Here is a 21,353-nt window from a genome sequence, read left to right on the forward strand (position 1 = left end):
TGTGGGGACAATGTGAACAAACTGTGCACGCAATATGAACACATTCTGTGACACCGCATTCTTTTCAGTAGAGTTGAACAGGGCAACTGAATAATTTCTAACACCGGCCTCATGTTAACTTTCAGAAATGTTTAATAAAGCGGTATAATTATCTCTAAACTCTGACAATTATTCTCTTTTCCAGGTAGTCCCTTGGCTGGATGGGCCAATGGCCAGGCCGTCACCATATCAAACCAACATCATCTTTGACACGGCTTCATCTGGTGATTAAAAAACTTTTATTTCTAATCATGTTTATCCCACATTGCAAAACCTGTGGTGTAAATTCATGTACATTGAGTGGTGGTGTTCGTTCGTCAACCTTGGTTGTTAATTACAAAACATTCGGTTGACACTTGTACACTGTTTGGTCTCACGTTTAAACTTAATTTTAAACACCTCACGGTTAGGTGCTCGAGTGACACCAATTGGTGTCAGACTTGACACCCAATACAGTTACGAACGGATATCGGAACTGAAAAGATTTATCTTTATGAGCAAATTTACAAAGCAATGCACCAGAATACTCGGGCAATTGCCGTTCCCATACACAGATATAGATGCATTCATTGTGGACCTGTCTTTCTCTTGTCTTCGTAAGTCTTTCTCTGTCGTTCTCTAATTTCTACCCCCCCCCTCTCTCTCTCTCTCTTTGTCACACACAATCCGCAATGACAACTTTTTCTTTGATAATGGCATCCATGGGTACAACATCCTTCTTTTAATCTGCAGAGCAACCCTGTAGTGTTCCATCGTCTCTTGGGCCATCACTGACCGGGGCACCTTCCATCAAACCCAACAAGATCAGGGTGGATCCAATTCTCCTGGCCGGGGTTCTGGGCGCCACGGTCCTCCTAATCTTGATCGTTGGTTCCTTCACCTACTTCAACAAACGACGCCTGTCGGCCAATGAGAAGGCTGTGTTTGTGAGATACCCGGATGAAATCAGCACCACCTATTCGTGCTCCATCAAGAAAGGTATACTAGTATTTCTGCTGAGTCAATTTGACTCGGAATCGCGTCAGTTGGGAGTCCTCAAACCTGTTCTGAGTCATTAATATGAGATGTGTTCTGTGTTAATAAAAATAGTCATTTTCCGAGTTACTTCGACTCGGTTTTGAGTTATTTTTAACTGATGACGCACTATTCAGAGTCATATTAATCCAGAAATGAGGCACTTGATTTGACTCGAGTTGACTCCCAGCTTGCACCATTTCGAGTCGAATTTGACTGGCAGAAGTGAGAATATATATCGGGTTCACATTTCTTACATCTTTTGATTTGTTTTTATTCTCTTTCCTATCTCCCCTCCTTGATGTTTCATGAAATGGCTTTTTTGCGCGTTTTATCAAGAGAAAAAATCTTCTTTTTTTCACACTCACAAAAGTGACAGTCAGACACATGTCACTCGTTTACGGCCAATCAAAACCAAATAAACTATAAGCTTGTCAGATTTGATAACTCAATATAATGGCAAAATGTTGGTAAAATTCTATTCGGGGACCCTCTTCATGAAAGATTTGTAGCTATTGTAACTTTGCGATTACAATAACTACCGTGGTAACGCAGATCACAATTAAGGTGTCCATGGTAGTTACAACAAATGCAATGTTACGGTAGTTGTGAGTCTTTACGAAACGTTATCACGGTGACAGTTCCTTGTAACAAAAATGCTAGTCTTACCAATGAAACTGCTCTAAAGATATGGGTTAGAGGCATGGGAAATTACATTACAGATGTAGGGTCCGTAACGCAAAGGTTTGCCATCAATCGCTAAGTGGCAGTGACCAATCAAAATCAATGTTACAAGCGCATTTTGCTCTATCAATACTGACCAGGAACCAATCAGAAGGGTTCTTTCATCTTTTCTATCCATCGCGAAACTGTGGTACGAGGACTGGTTTGACTGACGCTTGCTCATTTGAAAGCGTGCATTCAGCAGGCCTTTTAAAAATGAAGAAATCTCCGATTGTAATCATTTTTTTGCGTATTATTATGATTTTCATCTAGATACCTACAATGTTTCTCAGGGTCTTGACCCGGAAGTAGAACCTGTCTTTCAAAAGATGGAGTTCGACCGATCGCTGCTGAAGATCGAGGAGATCCTTGGCAGTGGCCAGTTTGGCACGGTCTACAAAGGATTCGCGTACGGCATCGACGGAAAAGAGAAGTACATACCAGTTGCTGTCAAGAGTCTGAGAGGTGAGTCCTGGGCAGCTCTTCATGATCACCAGAAAGTGATTTTCTCTGTTGTAAGCTACTGAAATCCATGTGTCTGATTTGCTCGGAACAAACTAATCAGAGAAAAAAACACTGGCTTACTTTTGCTTCCTAGAACACTCCCATGTACTTGTGATATTTTATTGTACGGAATTATGACGTCTCTTTGATGCTATTCGCTGTATTGTAAAGGAAAGGTCCTTCATTTAAAGAGCGGGACGCGATATTGTCGGGCATGCGCGTACAGTAATGTAAATAAGAGTGCACATTTTTCCGCTCGCAACGAAGACGAGGGTTACGTTGCCTTGTTCACTCTGCTAGTGTTTGTTTGACTAAGGTCTTGAATATTCAAAGGACGGAGAGTAGAGATTATTGTTGCCTCATATGCGCGGAAGGTGGATCCATTTCTTGTATCAGTTTTGTTCTATTGAATCCCTTATAGTAGGGTATGTATCATTCTCTGGAATGCTTTCGTCTTGTAACTAAAGATCTGTGTTTTTTTAATAAACTGTATTATTATTATTATAATGGATTAACTTTGGGGTCATCAGATTAGTTGTATTTAGGGGGTACGGTGCGAAAGGTGGTTTATATGAGGAGTTCGTAGCACTTTTGACCATAGCGAGTTTCCGTAACCACTGCACATATGCTTTCTCGAACGTTCATAATCGAAAATAATTGAAAATGCCAGTCAAATCGCAATGAACAGATTAGAGGTCATTGTCGAAAATTGGTGCACCGGGACTTCAGATTGTCGGAAGATTCGGAACTGACAAGAAATCGTCAGGGTTTGGGTTTGTCCAGAGTCCACGACGACACAGCTGTTTTGATTCATCGATTTTCGACAAATGTTGCTTTGTCATGAAGGGCTTTTGACAATTATAGATTCTCACCGTTACAGAAAGCATCTGCGTAGTGATTGCAAAAACTCCCTATTAAATCGAATGGATAGAGATATATACTAATAACGCGATATTTGCTTTGTTGCCACTGGCAAAATGTAGAATGCTTGCATAGAGATATATCTAATAACGCGATGTTTGCTTTGTTGCTCTTGCTTAAATGTTGCCGCCGCGCCTGGGGCGCTTCCAGGGCGTTGGGTTAGTGGAGTTGGTGAGTGACTGGATATTGAACGGCGCTCAGCAATATTTTCCCAACCTGATGAGCGCTAAATAAGTCGGAGTGATATGCGGAAATTATGATCATTTACAGTTAGATATGACACATGTTTCAAAAGCTCTTTGCTTTCCTCACTCGCATGAACAGAGTCTTCGTGGGACTGATTTTGATATTTTCGCACACTTTCCAAAGCTTGAAAATTAGTCGTTTGATTGGAAGCAATGGTGCATTTGTGGCTTTGTTCTTTCATTTTTATTTTTTCAAATTCTTAATTCGTTTTTATCATTATCATCATCATTTTCCTGTTTGAAGTTTTTATAGAGATTGGATCGATTGAACGAAATCTATTTTTTCTTGATCTTGCATTTAGTTGGTTTAATAAGTCGAAGAAAAACGTACACCTTGGCTTCAAACCATGGGCGGCGGAAGCGGGGGGGGCATGGGGGACGTGTCCCCCCCTAAATTTGAGGAGGGGGGAACGGTCCCCCCCCCCCCCCCAAATTTGTTGTTGATGACCTTTTTTTTTTTTTTTTGCTGGTCAATTTATTTTCCTACGTCCCCCCTAAAAAAAAATTTTGGGTTAAAAAAACCTTTTTTTTTGGCTTGTCAAAATTTTTTGGGTTGTCCCCTCCTTAAAAATTTTTGGCTTCCGCCGCCAATGCTTCAAACTTAATAAACAAAAGGAAAGATTACAAGGAAAGTTTCTGGAGAGAAACTTTCGCCCTCCACCTAATCCCACGTGATTCATGACGTAAACACACCTGGATGTTATAATTTCATCTCACCCCAAAGGCATTTGAGAGACTTTCAAACACTACGGTGTACAGTAACAGAATCATATATTGTTGGTGTGAACAAAATAACATCCCGATATTTGTCCGTCGAAATTAACCAAAATCTCCCTTTTCGACATTCTTCCATAAACAGATGTATGACGAAAGGAACACCAGTATATATTTACGACGCTATATTGTTGATGGGAGTCGGTTTTCCACCCCTGGGATTCATAATTTTGTTATAAGACTATCTGATCTCTTAATTTGTAGTCGGTGGCTTAAGCCACCATTCAAATATCACCCGAAGCCAGCCAGTCTTCAGAAAAGTGAAGTTCACTTGAGTCTGCCTGGAAAAGGCACAGAATTAAAGGCATGGCAGTGTTCAATGGCATTTGATTAAAAATCCACAAACAAATCCAAAATAATATGTAATATCATGTAAAAATCATGAAAAGATTAAAATTTCTTTCGAAATTTTGCTTGACTTATTGCCATCGAAATACTTGTTTTTTCAGAAAAAGAAAATACAGTGATTTAAAAAACAAAACAAAAGAAAGTTGTAAATTTCTCAAGTAGATTACGATTCAAAATGATTTGATGATAATAATAGTGATAATAATAACGCAATTATTTTATAGCGCATATCGTATTATTCTATAACGTCCATTTGTTCTTCCAAAGGATTTGGGACATTATTACCCTGGGTTTAGCCCCTCAGCATGAATTTTACAGCGCGGAAGCATTTCAGAAAATAAAATCTTTGCAAGTATAACATGTTTAATCACGTCCATGCATAATTGCTGCTATGTGTTTCTGTTTGTCTATTTTTATGTTTGTTTCTGTTTTTGTTGTGTTTTTATGCATCAGTGTCCCTAAAAAAATTGATGATTTCATGACAAAAAGGCTATGTCCGAAATGAATTAAATTAGTTCATCTCAACTAATGCAAACACTTTGCTTGTGACTATGGTAGGCCTTTAAAAGATTCATTTTTTAAATACTTATTTGTCGTAAAGTCATACTGTCATAATACCTTGACGGATAAACTTGAATGATTTTTTAAAAAGGTTAGAAAGAATGAAAGAAAAAGTAAAAGTATGTTCATTCTTTTTATATCTATGATATACTACCTCAGATATTTTGCGACATTTATCCGTGAAACAGTATACAGAATAATTGCTTCCCCCAAGGTCTCAGTATATGTAAACATGCTTTAGTAAAATGTTGTCAAATAAAATCATTTTGTTACAGGCCAAGGGGGGTGTAAGTGCTCAAATTCAGTATAATTTACATTTTCAAAAGGCCCGAGGCTTGTGCTAAAATCTTGCCATGACACGTTGTCGTTTGTCTTAATGGATGTACAGTCAACATGGGTCAATCAGAGGCTATACTGTATTAAAATGTTTAACAAACAAAAAAAACACCAAGAAGTAGTAAGTGTGATAAAGTTATCACTCCTTTTATTCCTATGAATCCACTCCCTTCCCAAGGTTTTGACATGCATGACTTCTTCCGCTTTTTCCTCGGTCGTTATACTTTTCTACCGCTTCATATAAATGTATGAAATCGACATCGGTGTTTCAATTTCCCAGCTGTATGATGAGCAAAAATTTGGTAACGGTCCACAACAAAGAATGGGCAAAAAAATAGCCTTCCTAAAGTCAAAACTCTGGTTTGTGATATAAATGTAGTATTTTTTCAGTAATGTATTTCATTTTCACTTTCCTTTCCCTACTTCTACTACATTTTTGTTCTCTTCTTATTTGTGAGACGTTTTATGTGCCACCTTTACTTTTCTTTACGAAATGATACATATAACAAAGAGCTCTATATCAAAAACTGGTTCATTGTGGATGTGTTTTAGATGTTTTAAATTATGTATTTTACAATCTTTTGAAGGTCTATTATATATGTAAGTGGGGGTAATGAGTAAAGTTATTTGAGGGGGAAGAACATAGCGTGCAGGGGATAATGTTTGAGAAAATTTAAATCTCCTTGATCCGATGAATGCATGTCGAAGAGCCTCAGTATTTCCGCTTTTAATGCTCTTTTCCTTATTAAAATTCTGTCACAAATTTTAACCTAATGTATAAAAAACAATATATTTCACTCATTTTCATTTACTTGTTTTCTTTTTGTTTTCCTGGTCTCTTTTCTTGGTCGGAAACCTGGGGTGGGCGGGAAGGGGCAAATGCCGTTCGAGCCCCAACCCCCCCCCCCCTTCCCTCACCGTACCTTAGTTGGTATAACTTATCAATAATTAGGGGGCAGTCTTTATTGTTGTTTCTAATTGAAGTATTTAACGCAAGATGAAATTTGTCAAATAAAACATTCACATGAGTTTGATAAATAGGTAAAATCATTGTGTTATACTTCTGCATCCCTAATTATCCACTGTGGCACATATACACTTCCTCTATTATCAAGTTAATATAATGGACTGATGTCTCTATCTTTATGCGTAGACCTGTATTCCTAACTCGATTGAAATGAAATCATAATTCTCTCTTAATTTCATGAGAAATTTTTATAATAATGATGATAAAAAATAATAGTATAATAACGTTTTTTTTACCCAGGGTAGCCACTTAGCCACAAATAGGAAACTGTCCTGCCATGGGGCCCCAAAAAATTTTATTATTACTACTACTACCCTTCTCCCATCGGATTATGACAACGAAGAAAGAAAGAAATCAACAAAGAAATAGCGCCAATTACGCTACTTTATTATGACACAGTGAACGGTTCCCATGGCAAGCTTTTTTCTTAAATAACATGTCGTTGATAGTCTTAAAAATGCGATATGGACTCCCTCTTGGATGCGAGAAGAGATATTCTGGTGCCGGTACCGATTACCACCCACGCTCAATTCATCCATTAACATCTTGAATACAAACAAAATTGAAAAAAAAATACCTTTGAAGTCAGATGAAATTCATTTCCCTAGTCTCAGATTATGGAAACTTCAGTGATGGATCGGAACTAGAAAGGCGAAAGATTATCAAAACGTGAATAAAGCCTCATTCCAGACGAAATTAATACTGAGTGGGTTGATCGTAATCGCCTTTACTTTATGTAGTCTCTTTTTCAATTTGCAGTGCACTGGGTTTCACGGAAAATTAATATTCACGAAAAATTGCGGAGATAATCCTTTCCAGCATAATCCTTGCCTCATTAGGTTTACTCAAAACAAACTATTAATATGAAAATTCCATGAATAAGCTGGTAGATTTAACTTAATTTCTTCGGCTTAAACCAAAGAAAAGAATCTAGTTCCGGAGGCCCACGCAAAAATTACTTTCTTCGCGAATAGGCGAGCATTGTAATAGATATTAAATAAAATTTGAAGGATATAGATTTATATCAACACGAAAGTGGGATAACGTTTTACAGCTCAGTCACATGACTTTCGACTATTTTAAAACTAATGTCGTCCCTAAAACAATTTTCTACAAAATAGGCTTGGAAAGACTTAAAGCTGAGATAATGTTAACTTGTGTAGTGATGTTATGTCGTGATATATCATCACATTATGTTGTCGAGTCAATTTATAGCGGTGGATGAAAAACCTATCATGTTAACCTACATAGCCATCTATCATCTGAATAGATATATTAGTATTCGTTTTAACTCCTAACCTATTTCCTTTCATATCTCATTTAAGCCTGATATATTACACTATGTTTTATTCTAAATTTCTTTGCGAGTCATTTCGAGGCTCCGTTGGTGTCTAGTTATTCTGATAGCCAAGCAAAATGAAGTGTATTGCATGGTGTATTTTTTAATTCTGTTAATTAAAAAAATTACAAACGATTATTAAATTATTTCACATCACATTAAAAACAAGATGATAACACACACAAATGAAAAGCAACAGAAACGCAATAATATAATAGCCTAAATTCACACCCTCCCGCCAAATAAAAGAAAGATGGCAAGGTGATTTGCATCTCTGATTACTTGATATGTTAGTACTTTTAAAGCCCTTCATTTGTTTTCATAGATAACCAGCTGGTGTCTATTAATACCATCATATTGTTCGAGAACTATCGCATAATCCCAGCTAATACACCATGCTTTGTTCCAAAAAGTGATGTGGATTCTACTTATTTGATAGACCATGACCACCTCAAAACCATTACCGGTCAGGATAATTAGTCATTAATAATGATAATAATAATAGCTGTATTATTTTATAAAGCGCCTTTTGGCTGAGGATACAAAGCGCTGCTATTTTTACCCCGGCTTTAGCTCGAGCTACCATCACCGGCGCTCAGTGCATGCAAGGAATTAATCCTGCCGGGTACCCATGCACCTCACCTGGTACCACGTCCCAGCTGTAGCAAATTATCCTGTTAGCTATAGTAAAAATATGAATGGTCAGGTGAGAGCTTTCAGTCAATCAAAATTGATCATGACCTACATCACCGTTCTATGATATATCACATTGCCAATATCTGTTTGAGTAATTGAAGGCGCAGTCACATTCCTACTACGGCGGCAGTACGGCGACTTGAAAACAGCCGTTTTAACATTTTTTTTTTGTACCAGCTATATAATTTGGTTTGCCAAACTGCCGCTTTCGACTCGCCGTTATATAGGGAAAAAGTAACTGCGAAATACTTATACGCCATGAGAATGATTTTGTTTCTTTGTTTGGACAGAGAACGCGACGAGGTCGATGAAAGAAGATTTCCTTGAGGAGATCAAGCTCATCGTGGAGATCGGCCACCACCCCAACATCCTCCCCATCTTGGGATGTTGTACCGCAGATGAACCCCATTACCTCATCACCGAACTCATGGACTATGGCGATCTCCTTCACTTTCTTTGGAAATGCAGAGAGGTATGTTTGAAATACGTAAACAAATTACCCCCCCCCCCTCCTTGGACTTTGGTGATCCCCTTCACTTTCTTTGGAAATGCAAAGAGGTATATGTTTGAAATACGTAAAACAATTACCCTTCCTGCACCCCACCTGACCCACCACGACTTCAGAACAGAAACTAATGGACGACGGCGACTTCCTTCATTTCCTTTGGAAATGCAGAGAGGTCTGTTACCAATACTTCGAGCAATTACCCCTCTCTCACGTACCCCGCCCTCACCATCCCTTCATGACAGGAACCAATGATGGACGATAGTGATTTCCTTCAATTTATTTGGAAATGCAGAGAAGTAACTTTGCAATCCTTGAAGCAGCTACCCCCGCCCCTCCCCAACAAGACAGAAACGAAATTAAACCGTCCTCTATCAATCAGGGGAACAGCCACTAGCGTTCCAGCATAAGGGGCAGACGGCAGAGTGCCCCCACCCTCCCATGACAGAATAGCCATCGGCCCTTTTTTCACTTGTCAGAAAGATCTAGAAGGGAAAGTGCTCCTCAGATGGACGTTATCTTTTGCCTTTTTCTTGTTAGTTGTCTTGAATTGCACCCCTCGACTCAAATTGCATCCATCGTCTCCTCCTATCGCCATTTTAGCGGTACACCACACTGGATGCTCCATTAAGCCGATATTTTCTGTTTGTTGTAAGAAGAACAGCGGGCAAAATGTGTTTTCTTCTTGGTATTCATTAACCAATTATTTAAACCAAAAACCCGCACTTTTATCTTTCATTCATTCAAAAAGTCTACTCATATTTGTATTTTTTTCTTTTCTTTCAATCTTAGGAGAAAAATGCTGCCAATGATCCTATTTATAAGATGACACCGACGGGGCAGCTTCAGATTGCAATCCAGATTGCGAGAGGAATGGTGAGTATAATTTTATAGCAACCGTGACATCAGGGGCGGCGATAGGGTGTCTTGATGGGAAGGGGAGGGGGGTTGACTCCATGATGGCGTAATTTTTCTCAAATGAATAAAGGCCCCCGCACACCTTACGACTGTTTTGGAACAAATCGCATTTTGCTCATTTTCCGAAAATGTGAATGGAATATATCTTTTATTTGAGGTTAAAATTAATTGAAAGAATACTAATTATAACCATTTTGAAAGATAGCAAGCCTTTATTTTGGAGAAAAGGCCAAATTATAGTTTCAAATCGTAGCCAATCTTACGACTGCTAAGACGTCATTACGACTAGATATCAAATTCGCTTTTATTCTAAGAAGGATGATAGCATAGTCATAGATTTGAAGGTATTCGTACGATGGTTTAGAAAATTACTCAGTAAAATATTCCATGTCTCAATATTAACATCAAAGTCTACTACATTTTTTTCTGAAATCGAGTCGCCGACCGATCGTAAGGTGTGCGGTCGCCTTTTTTAGAAGTGATAGATTGACAGAATGCAATCCTCTCTTTTTCATACTGTTTATTCTTTCTTCCCGTTTCTTCCTGTTTTATCTTATTCCTCTTTTTTCTACGTTACCACTAGTGTAAGTAGGGGGTCCTTACCCTACCCCTTCTTTGTAGCCCAACCCTTGTATATTAATCATCTTCATGATCTTGAATGGAATATTAAGTTGCTATTGCATATCGTTCAAATCTTGAGCAATATCCTCGTATGAATCATTTCACAAGCATTCCATATTTTCGTCAATTTTGAAGTATAATGCACTTTGTTTTTTAAGCCAACCCCTTTCGGTATCAACAAGATCAAATTGTTTTGAATTAAAGAAAAAAGAAGAGGGAAAACAGTTCATCAAATTTGGATGAAACACAAGAATTCTTCCCAATTATACCCTTTTTCTTTTATCATGCATATTTTGAGGGTTGAAATACAGCTTTATTATTTAACTGAAAAATCATATCCTAAACTGTGATTATTTGCAAATCAACAGTCGAGGGAACCAGACCATGAAAACTTATAGAGCAAGGACAAAATGTTCAACGATGTAGACGCAGATCGATTCCGAATACAGGCTCTTTTCAAATGTCCTATCCCGAGCGACAAAATATATATATATCTCTTTATTTCTCTCCTTGTAGGAGTACCTCTCAACAACGCTATATTACCATGGTGATTTGGCTGCGAGAAATGTTCTGGTTGGTAAGGGACTTATCTGCAAGATCTCTGATTTCGGGCTAGCAGACGACATTTACCAGAGAGGTTATAAGAGGTTGGCGCCAGAAAGGAAGCGACCGGTTAAGTGGGTTAGTTTGGAGACCAACACGCAAGGGAAATGCAGTATACAAAGCGATGTGTAAGTGTCTTCCAAAAATATCATTATAGACAAATTTAATAGTTCATAATACGAGCAATTGAATAAATAAGGGTTTCGACCAAGTCAAGTTTCAGTGCAGCGAAAATAAGATTAGGTTTAAGGAAGATTCCGTCTATTTTATCGTAACTTAATTTTTTTTTACCTCGTCTTTTCCATGTCTTCTTCTTCCTCCTCATTTTTCTCCTTCTTATTCCCCTCCTCCTTTTTCTCCTCCTACCCCTGCCCCTTCTTACCCCTTCTTCCTCTTTTCTTCTTCTTTTTCTTCTTCTTTTCCTTCTCTTCTTTTGCTTGTTTTCCTCCTATATTCTTTAAGTTGTTTTACAACTTCTGTACTTAATGGGAAAAATGCAAGCACCGATAGGAGATTTTTTTTCAAATACGTAATACAATTAGATTAACAAAACCCAAACGAATAACAGTTGGATCACTAATGCTTTACTCAACGCTTAAAACCGTCTTTTTCTGCACATGTGTACGATCCTAGACCAAATAATTATGATTAAATTTGCATTTTTCTTTCCTTTCTACATGTTCTAGGTGGTCATTTGGCATCGTTCTGTATGAGATTTACACCCTTGGTGGCGTCCCATACCCTGGGATGGATGGGCGATATGTCATATCAAAGCTCCAGCAAGGCTACAGAATGGAAAGACCCACCATGTGCCCAGAAGAAATGTAAGCCTTCGTTGCAATAAAATCATATTTTTTATTTTAAAATATGTACACATACTGGTATCAATATTGTCTATGGTATTTTTAAATATTCAATGCTATTGTACTGCTTAACCCTAACTAGACGACCCCCATCAACATTTGTCTTTTATACATCCGTTACGTGGAAAGCCCGCGCACGTAACGGATGGGGGCTTTTTACCTTCAGCCACTAGCGTACCTAACGAGGGGGGGGGGGGCCTGACGAGTCACAACTGATCCCAAAATTAATAATTTGTAATGTAAAAATGCAATGAAAGCAGACGTGTGCCCCCTCTTTTGAACAATAACAATATGATTTTTTGCTTGTCAATTTTTTCGTAGACGAAAAATATTTACAAAAAATTTTCCCCCCTCTTGGAAAATCCTAGGTACGCCAGTGCCTTCAACTCTCGCGCAAGTCAGGCCTAGAATTGCTCAAAAGTCATCTCAAAATCTTAGCCAAAATTCATTACGTTTCATTAATTTTATTTTTACTAATAAATTGAGTTGGCGACCCCAACTCAAGCTCTGCATTTCGCCTCCTTCAAAATTGTGTCGAAATATATACTGTATTCGTTACTATGTCAAATATTATTTTGTATCTGTATGATGGAAATAAATGTGATTTTCAATCAAATCAATAAAAACTAATCAAACTCTATTAATGTCATCCTGTTTGTTACCAGAATATCATTGAAAAAAAAAACAAAAGGGGGGAAGCAAAGAAATACACGATGAATATAAAATAAAAGATAAACTGCATCATATTTTTTTTTAATATATATAATCAGAATCCAATAAACATGATAAAGGGTCGGTAAACGAATTGGTAACACAATACTTGTTACAGTCACACCAACGAAACCGACTCCAAACCGATCGATGATACGCCATTGAAAATAACGTACTAGTAACTATTCGGTCTTGAGTCGGTTTTAAGGGTTTGACTGCTTCTCCAAGAGGTACATCCCGTTGGTGTCTTTTACAGGAGGGGGGATATGGGTAAGTGCCCTGGAAGCTATTTATAGAGGGTTCAAGTGGACACAGTTATTCTTTGAAATTCAGAGAAAGTTTGATTCAACAAACGCGCACCGAAATCCAGGCGCGATATAGCTTAGTTGATAGAGCGGGGGCTTAGGATTCCGGTGACCCGGGTTCGATTCCCAAGAGGTGCGCTAGGGTGCCCTTTGGTGAGGCATTTATCCTCATTACCAGGTCCCTCGGAGAGGACCTTAAGCCGTTGGTCCCCTGGTTGCTTGCTCACAGGCATTCGTGTTTTCTTAGCAGTCAGGTAAAAAACCTTGGACTAACTATCATCAATTTAATACTGCTACAGTCAGACTTGCGAACCCTGCATGCATGCGACCAAAGTTGTTACGTCGTCGCATTGAGACACCATCGGTCGGTTAGGAGTCGGTTTCGTTATTGTGAATGTTGCATCGAAAGCGTGTGATTTTAGCGCTTACCGTGTGCTCCTTGCGTCGATTGTTGGAAAGTGTGCAGTTTTCCTTCATGCGTAATCTCTAAAAATGAAATATTAGATCAACATCTGAAAGGTTTGACTAGTGACAGACAACCTTTTATAAATTATGTAAGATTTACCACCTCAAATGATTCGACCAAACTTTTAAAATGTTGGATTCCGCTTTAGGGAAGTTTGGATGCAGTATATACACTACTTTTTTTATTTATAAAGGGGGGGGTTCAAGCTCAATGAAATGTTGACGCCCCCTTCCAAAAAAAAAGGTCTTCACCACAAAATTTTACGTCGTTTCGTACCTCAGTAAAAATTGACAAGCCAAATTTTTTTTATTTTTTTAACTGTTAAGGGGGGGGGGTTGAACCCATCTAACTCCCCCTGCGTATGCCATTGTTTGGATGTACCTTTTGTAACATGTTTTCACTCCTCCATGTAACCCTTTTAGAATGATTTATCACATTTTAATAGATCTTCTTCCTTTTTTTAATTTTCCAGTTACGAGATAATGAGACGGTGCTGGCAGGAGAATCCCCACCATCGACCCTCATTCACAGTCATGTACAACGCGTTGGACGCGATGCTGACGCAGAACGTAGACTACTTGACGGAGCTGGAGATGGACTTCACACACTACGAATTCGTGCCTTGTCAGGAGGTGGATACCTGCTCCACGACATGGGGAGAGAGCGAAACGTCTGGGAAAGGAGACAACGGGATCATCTCGCCGCCTCAGCTGGGGAAAGATAGCAAGTTTGATGTAAGGACTATAAACTAAAACCAATCATTCTTTAGCATCCTATTCCCTTTATATATTGCATGTTTTGAATGCTTAAGTCCGTCCTTAAAGGGGAACTCCGAGCTGAAAATATATATATCTAAATAGATATAGTAAAATTCACAGAGCAAAAATACTGAATACTTCATCAAAATCTGATAACAAAAAACGAAGTTATTCAATTTTAAAGTTTAGCCATATTTTGTTAAAACAGTTATGTGCACGTTGTCATGAATATTCATTAGATGAGCTGATGGTGTCACATCCCCGCTTTCCTTTTTTTCTTATGTTATTACATGAAATTATAATCATTTCATTTTACATTCAAATGTGAATGTCATGTCTCTCTTAACCCTATCTAGACCGGGGGGGCCTCGGAGGCCCCCCTCAACGAATCGCGCGATATTTTCGCTGCGCAAAATTTTTTGACCGCGCCGCTCGCTGACTTTTTACTTTCAAGTCTTGCGCAACTTTTGAGACCAATTTTGCGTCACCCGGGTACGTGGTTCCGAAATTACGCAACATTATGTAAGTGCATGTCAGACCAAAAATTGCTCGAAAATGTGATTTCGTGTAAAAGTCAATGCAAATTGTGTTTTCAACCGAAATTCATAAATGCATGATTATTTTTAGTTTTGCTGGTCTAAATGTATTTATTTTATGCTTTTTATGATCACAGAAGAGTCCCCAACAAATTTCATTGAAAAAAAACAATGAAAAACAAAAGGTCAAAAAACAGAGAAATACATAAGAAATTGCAAAAAACAATATAATACATAAGAAAATGATTTGATATCGCAATTTTTTTCATGTACACTTGCTAAGAACACCACAAAGAGTTTCTATACCAAAAATTAGTACATTTGGAGCTTTATTTAGGGAGTTAGAGGAAAAAGAATGATTTCGCATACTAATTACGCATAAATTAGCATAATCACTTAATAGCAATTCGCATGAAAAATCTTACTATACAATCTTGTAGATTATGTCCCAGGCAACCCGCGTGCCGATTTTCGGCGCGATCGCGCGGTCGACGGCCGAGATCTTAAGGGGGGCCTGGGAGCCCCCCCCCCCCCGCCATATGAACTCCCAAAATACCCCGGCCTAGATAGGGTTAAGATAAAACAAGTTTCAGCAATGTATATCTAATGCATTAAATAAGTTGTCAATGAGTCAATGCAACCTTTTTAGTTCTTGGGAGGAAAAAATTAACATTATTTTATATAATAAAATAAAAAAGTTCAAGAGGTGATATGACATTATCAGTTTGTTCATTGAATATTCATGAAAACATTCACAGAACTGCAAATTTCATCAAAATAATGCAAATGTTTAATACGTCATAACTTTCGTATTCCTTGTCCAGTTTTGATCACATTTTCAGAGTTTCGTTTGTCTGATTTTTCTCTAACTGTTCAAATTATTTTATTGTTAGTCTGGAGTACCCCTTTAGAGCTACCCCCATGGCACAGTCACACGAATAAAACCGAATCCAAACCGATCGATGGGATGTCATCGAATAAAAGAAAGGATTTGGTATCCCGGGGGGCACTTACATTGACGAGTGGATACAATGCGCGACCAAAAATCACGTAAAAAGGATGTTTTTCAAGATATGGCACGTTACGTACGTAACGTGATAAGGGTGTCAAAAACACTAAGATAATAATAAAGAGTATCTATTTCGCTAGGAAATTTACGTATTTAGGGTCAAATTTGCAAGAGTATAAACAATCAAGACTAAAAAGTTTTATAGAGGCTGTACTTTTTGCCCCAGGAGTTAGCACTACTTGTTGGGCTGTTATAAACCCATTGATGTAGGTAAGGTAAAACCGACGCCGACCGACGTCCGTGTTTGAAATATCGCTGTACTTGTTTAGGGGTACAATAGTATCGTTTTGTTTCCAATACTTGTTAAGGGTATGGTTTCACACGCCAATACTTGTTAAGGGGCGCATTTTCAGAATATGGAAAATTCGTATTTAGGGTGCTTTTTGAGATCTCATGGTCGCGCATGGTATCCACTCGTGAATGAAAGTGCCCCCCCCCCCCGGTTTTGATATCGATTTTCTTCGTGTGATTGCTCCCATATCCAAATCAATCCCTTGCCCTCAACCATCTCATGTATGAGCCTCTGCTACCTTCCTTGTATTATCAGCATGATGAGTGACTAATCTGTATTAAATCTAAGTTAATGTCTTCTCCATCCAAGACAATAGATTAAGATATATGATAAGAGGGAGGGGGTCTTTTTCTTTCTTTCTTTCTTTTACTTCTTTTTTTTCTTCTCTTTTTTCTTCTTCTTTCTTCTTTTTTTCTTCTTCTTTCCTTCTCTTCTTCTTCTTCTTCCGGGCTGGTGTTAAATCAACACCGGAGTTTTTTGCAGTGTATCATTCTTTGTAGATTTTAATCGAACAATGTGGATGACTGGAAAAAAGGAAAATTTAGGGTCTAAATGAATATTGAACTTTATTGCTTATTACCTCCTTTTAGGATGAACATGTTTGTAACAATATTCTTCGTGTTGCGTTTTAGAGGGGGGGGGGGGGGGAATCAACGAAAATCCGGCGGGTCTTTAGAATATCGTAGATAGGAACGTGTAATTCATGAAATGTTGTTTTCTTGTGTTTAATACAGAATGCAGGTTTTTCTACATCATACTAACAAGGCCTAACACTAATCATGCTTTCATCTAAAGGTATGAATATCATCTCATTTCTTTATGTTTGCTCTTTGTTTGTGTGAATGATAATTGATTAATATCATTTCCATTAGTGTTTTGCATTACAGAAGCATGTGCTATAATCTTTTCTTTAGATTAGTATTTACCACGTAATACGACTTTGGGTTTTTTCTTGTAATTGCCAATATGATTGTTTTTATGGTTACTGAAATGTTTGCGTGCGAGATTTTTTTTTAAAGTTTGGTATTTATTAATCCGATAAAGGCCGGGGCGCTCTGGTGGGTGTTTCATAAAGACGTTCGTAAGTTAAGAGCGACTTTAAGAACGACTGGTGAACCTTTCTCGTGGTAAATGGTTCATTGAATTGGCGATGGTTTAGTGCGTAAGAAGGGTTCACCAGTCGCTCTTAAAGTCGCTTACGAACAGCTTTATGAAACGGGCCCCTGGTGCCTTTTCTTTATACAGCGAATGCTTTGGCAGATCATCCAGTGGTTGGTCCCAAATTCCCCATCTATTTTCCTCACTCTATCGTGTACTCTATGGGAATTAAAGGAGCACGGTTTGTAGTTGATCAGTAGATAAGTGTAAATGTTTGTAGGAGACATGTCAGTTTAAGTGCTGCATGAGTTTTGGGGGAAGGGAATAGGAACAGGAGAAGTTGATCTCGTCGTGACCTTATTCCACGCATCACGTTTAGAATTTAATATCTTAATATTCATTGACTGGGACATGCTAGGGTTCATGTGTACCTTCCTTTTTCCGTTCTCTGATTCGTCTTTCTGCACTCTTAGAAATTTCAGAACATTTTCCCCCGTATTTGAAGCCTCGAGGTTCTTCAAAGAAGTAGAAAACGATTCTGAACCGTTTTGGGGGTTTTTCTAAGAACCCTTTAAGGTTCTTTATACCATGGAAGGTATTGACAGACAGACAATCCATGGGGTTCCTATTTGTGTAAACAAAACACAACATTCGTTATAAAATTACCTTAAAGAGTAGAAAAAGCGGTCAAAAAACTATTCAGAACCCTTTTCTGCTTCTTTGAAGAATCTTAAAATGGTAGCAAAGACAGGACAAAGAAAGGTTCTAGTCAGCGCCATTGTTTTTCCTAAGAATGTGGATCAACAAACCTCAGTTGTACCCGGGATATAGGTCCTTACTCCTTTTAAATCATTCGATTTGTCAATTCTCAAATCAATATTAATTAATATCTGTCTGTATGCAGGCCCAGACGTACTCCTCGGAACAGCAAATCAGTCAGGATTCTGCCTTTTCCGAGAGTAGCGCCCTCTCCGGCGAACTCAACGAAATCGGTTTATGGTGGCACTGGACAGTTGGATTCCACGAGAAGACGTCCTTAAGTGCGCCCTTCCCGTCCATGGAGTTTATTCCTATCAGGGAGTATGATACTGATTCGGTTCATAGTACAGACAGTGGGAGATCAGTGGACAGTATGAGGACTACAAGCTTGTGTTGATAAAAAAAAAAACTAGACCTGACTTCTTGTGGAACGTACTACTGTGGCGATTTCCAATTCAATTTCAAGAAAGGATTAGCGACAGCGGACGCTTTGGTATGACAAGCGCCGGTTTTGCGATCCCATGCATCTTGGACCAGGACAATGTTGGTGACCCGCTTGGACCAAGCCACAACTAAGCATTTGTGCTTTCTGCCAGTCTTACAAGGTGTAATATTTTATTGTGCAATGATCAGTCTGGTTGCAGCTTGTAACTGCTATGTTCTATAAATGCTGCAAGTTACTTGATGCCCAACCATCTCATAGCCTAGGTTTTTAGATGTGAACTAAATGGAAACTGTTCCCTTTAACTTCCTTTGATTGGATTTACAGGACTTGGCTGTAAAGTTTTATTTTTATATTTCTTTGACGTACAATGGTGTGCGTGTGTGTGTGTGGGTGTGTGAGGGTGTGTGTGGTTAGTTTACATTCATGATGTATGACGAGAGATGATTTATTATTAAATGTGAGTATACCCCATCCAATACTCTCCTCCCCCTATACTCCCCCTCACCTCCCCCCCCCCCCCCTCCTTCCCTCCCTCCCCCTCCTTCCCTCACTCCCTCCCTCCCTCTCTCCCACTATGGTGAAATAAAAGACATTTCAACTTGGCAATGGTGAGTGGTATCACTCATCAACTTGTATTCAGCATACTGACCACACCCTTGTAGAATGCACCCTAATCATCATTCATCTTTGTATACAAATTGAATCACTCAAGTGACAATAAGGGGCCTGTTGCATAAAACTTTTTACCTGAGAAAACTCTGGTAAAAAACTGAAAACTAAGGTTAGTCTGATTTCTGCCATTGACTTTAACACAGGGCAAAAACTCCGGTAAAAACAACCTGAGTTTTCTCAGGTAAAAAGCTTTATGCAACGGGCCCAAGGAGTTTCGTTTTCACGTCGTACGTCGGATTCAAGAACGTAGAAAATCTATTGTCAAATGACTTTCGTGACAATGAACAACCAAGAAGTCTTTGTCGAAACTTGATGAATAAAAACAGCATTTTCGTCCTGGATTCTGGACAAACGAGATGATTTGCTTTTTTTTTGTCGTCTGCTCCCAAACGTAGGACGAAACTTCGAGTCAGGTTCACCAATATCTTCGACAAAGTCCCTTCAGTTCTTCATTGTCATTATAATGGGAATTTTCAATACATTTACTGCGTCCTTGATCCGTCTTGCGTAAACTCCCAAATTTATACGATTAAGGCCATGTGCTGGCTCTTTGTGATTTTCTTCTTGTAAATCAATATTGACAAAATTATTATATTCTGTACTCATCTCAGTATTTTCTATATTTTTAAAGAAATTAGTTTGTTCTTCATAACTTATTAAAATTGTGCATGACACTCCCGATTATGACATATTTGATTTTATGGGAAAGTGTGCATAATTATATTGCGCTGGTTGCAAGTACGTCTTAATTATCGTATACCAATATGTTATTTTCTTACTCATAAATGTCTTTGATACCACAATGTAAGCCCTTTATCCAAATGAAAAGTGAAATTACTGGTAAAATATATTTTCTTTAATGTTGATGTAATGTTAGAGTGGTATTTATGAATATTAAATAGGTAGGTAATAGTAATATAGACTTTATTTTTGGCAGAACAGCTTTTGGCTGGTAAACACCAAGTTGATATATTATAACCAACAGGGTGTGTAATACCAAGTTGGTATATTATAACCAATTACCTATAGGAAACATCTTGCTTGTCGGTTAATCAGTCATAGTGGTTGACCTTATAAACGACATTACTCTCGGGTCTTTTTTAACTAAGTGGAGACAATGGCAGAGGTGGGATTCGAACCTTGCGGTTACGAGTCCAATTTTCTAACCACTAGACCACACGACCCGACTTGTTTTATTGGTCAAACGTTGATGAGTTGAATCAGCGTATTGTCGCCAGTTGCGCAAACTTTTGAGGGGCCTATACCAAAATACACTTTGTGATTTTGGCATAATATTTAGAAAATAATATTATATTTCACCCTTTTCCTTTTCTTAATTTGTTCTCTTTTTGTTTATTCTATTGAAAATTGTTGGGTCCATCGCCTCAAGCCCCCCCCCCCATCACCTGTACGCCAGTGACCTTGATAACTTTGACAGCCAACATGACCAAGACTTTCTGACAGGGTGTGCTATAGGGGACAGGGTGCATCCCTCTACCACCCCCCCCCCCCCCCGTCCCGATCCCCTCTGTGTCGTACAATTACAGAATGATGTACTCACTGAAATACAGACCATGACAATTATCCAATCATTTTCAATTTCTCTACAAAGATCGATTCAAATACTTGACTTTCAGTATGAACATTTTACGTTATGACCGAATTAAGAACTCTTTACGACCGAGGTACCACCCCCCCCCCCCACACACACACACCGCCCATTCCCGCTTAGCTACGCCATAATCTTGTTGTGTTTTCCAAGCTGGAATAAACATTAACGCGAAAGATCGGATACAGTGCATTCTATTTCATTTATGGTGTGTGACCAAATTTATTTTTTATCACATGTATAAGCTACAGTGCTATATTCTGCTCAAATTATTCAAGGGTTTTTTTTATTAAAAAAGTCAGTTGTCACCCTCAGTAGGGTATTGGTTTAAAAAAAAATGAGGGGCCGAACATGGCGCAAAAATCGCATGCAATGTTTTTTCTATAATTTAAATTCGATTTTGCAATAGATTTTAACATATTCGCTTACATTTACCTGGCTTTTCGCGATAAGTCTTTTAGTCAGTATAGCGTTTGATATAAACACCGTAACAGACACGGGGACTTGTGTAAGCTAAGGCGGACGTGTATACATTCTTTAAAAAAAACGACGTCGGAACCGTCTTTTTTACCCCCTGTCACTTACGATAAGCGCTA

The 21,353-nt window shown here is 38.4% G+C and overlaps 1 protein-coding gene across 4 annotated transcripts in view; it reads left to right on the plus strand.

Moving 5' to 3' along the window:
* LOC121415121 (platelet-derived growth factor receptor alpha-like) overlaps window positions 1-18,980 on the plus strand; it is a 60,856-nt gene extending 41,876 nt beyond the window's left edge. For 3 of the 4 annotated variants that reach the window (XM_041608219.1, XM_041608220.1, XM_041608222.1), the window contains 9 exons: window positions 185-263; window positions 772-1,017; window positions 2,050-2,241; window positions 8,818-8,999; window positions 9,825-9,908; window positions 11,088-11,302; window positions 11,861-11,998; window positions 13,992-14,253; window positions 18,177-18,980. In XM_041608219.1, the coding sequence (XP_041464153.1) occupies window positions 185-263; window positions 772-1,017; window positions 2,050-2,241; window positions 8,818-8,999; window positions 9,825-9,908; window positions 11,088-11,302; window positions 11,861-11,998; window positions 13,992-14,253; window positions 18,177-18,428 (1,650 nt within the window). In that variant the 3' untranslated portion in view covers window positions 18,429-18,980. Of the gene's footprint in view, window positions 1-184; window positions 264-771; window positions 1,018-2,049; window positions 2,242-8,817; window positions 9,000-9,824; window positions 9,909-11,087; window positions 11,303-11,860; window positions 11,999-13,991; window positions 14,254-16,908; window positions 16,970-18,176 lie in introns of all 4 variants that reach the window. The other variant, XM_041608221.1, reaches the window with a different exon arrangement.
* The last annotated feature ends 2,373 nt before the right edge of the window (window positions 18,981-21,353 follow it).

This window comes from Lytechinus variegatus, chromosome 5 (assembly GCF_018143015.1).
Source record: "Lytechinus variegatus isolate NC3 chromosome 5, Lvar_3.0, whole genome shotgun sequence".
Taxonomy (NCBI): domain Eukaryota; kingdom Metazoa; phylum Echinodermata; class Echinoidea; order Temnopleuroida; family Toxopneustidae; genus Lytechinus; species Lytechinus variegatus.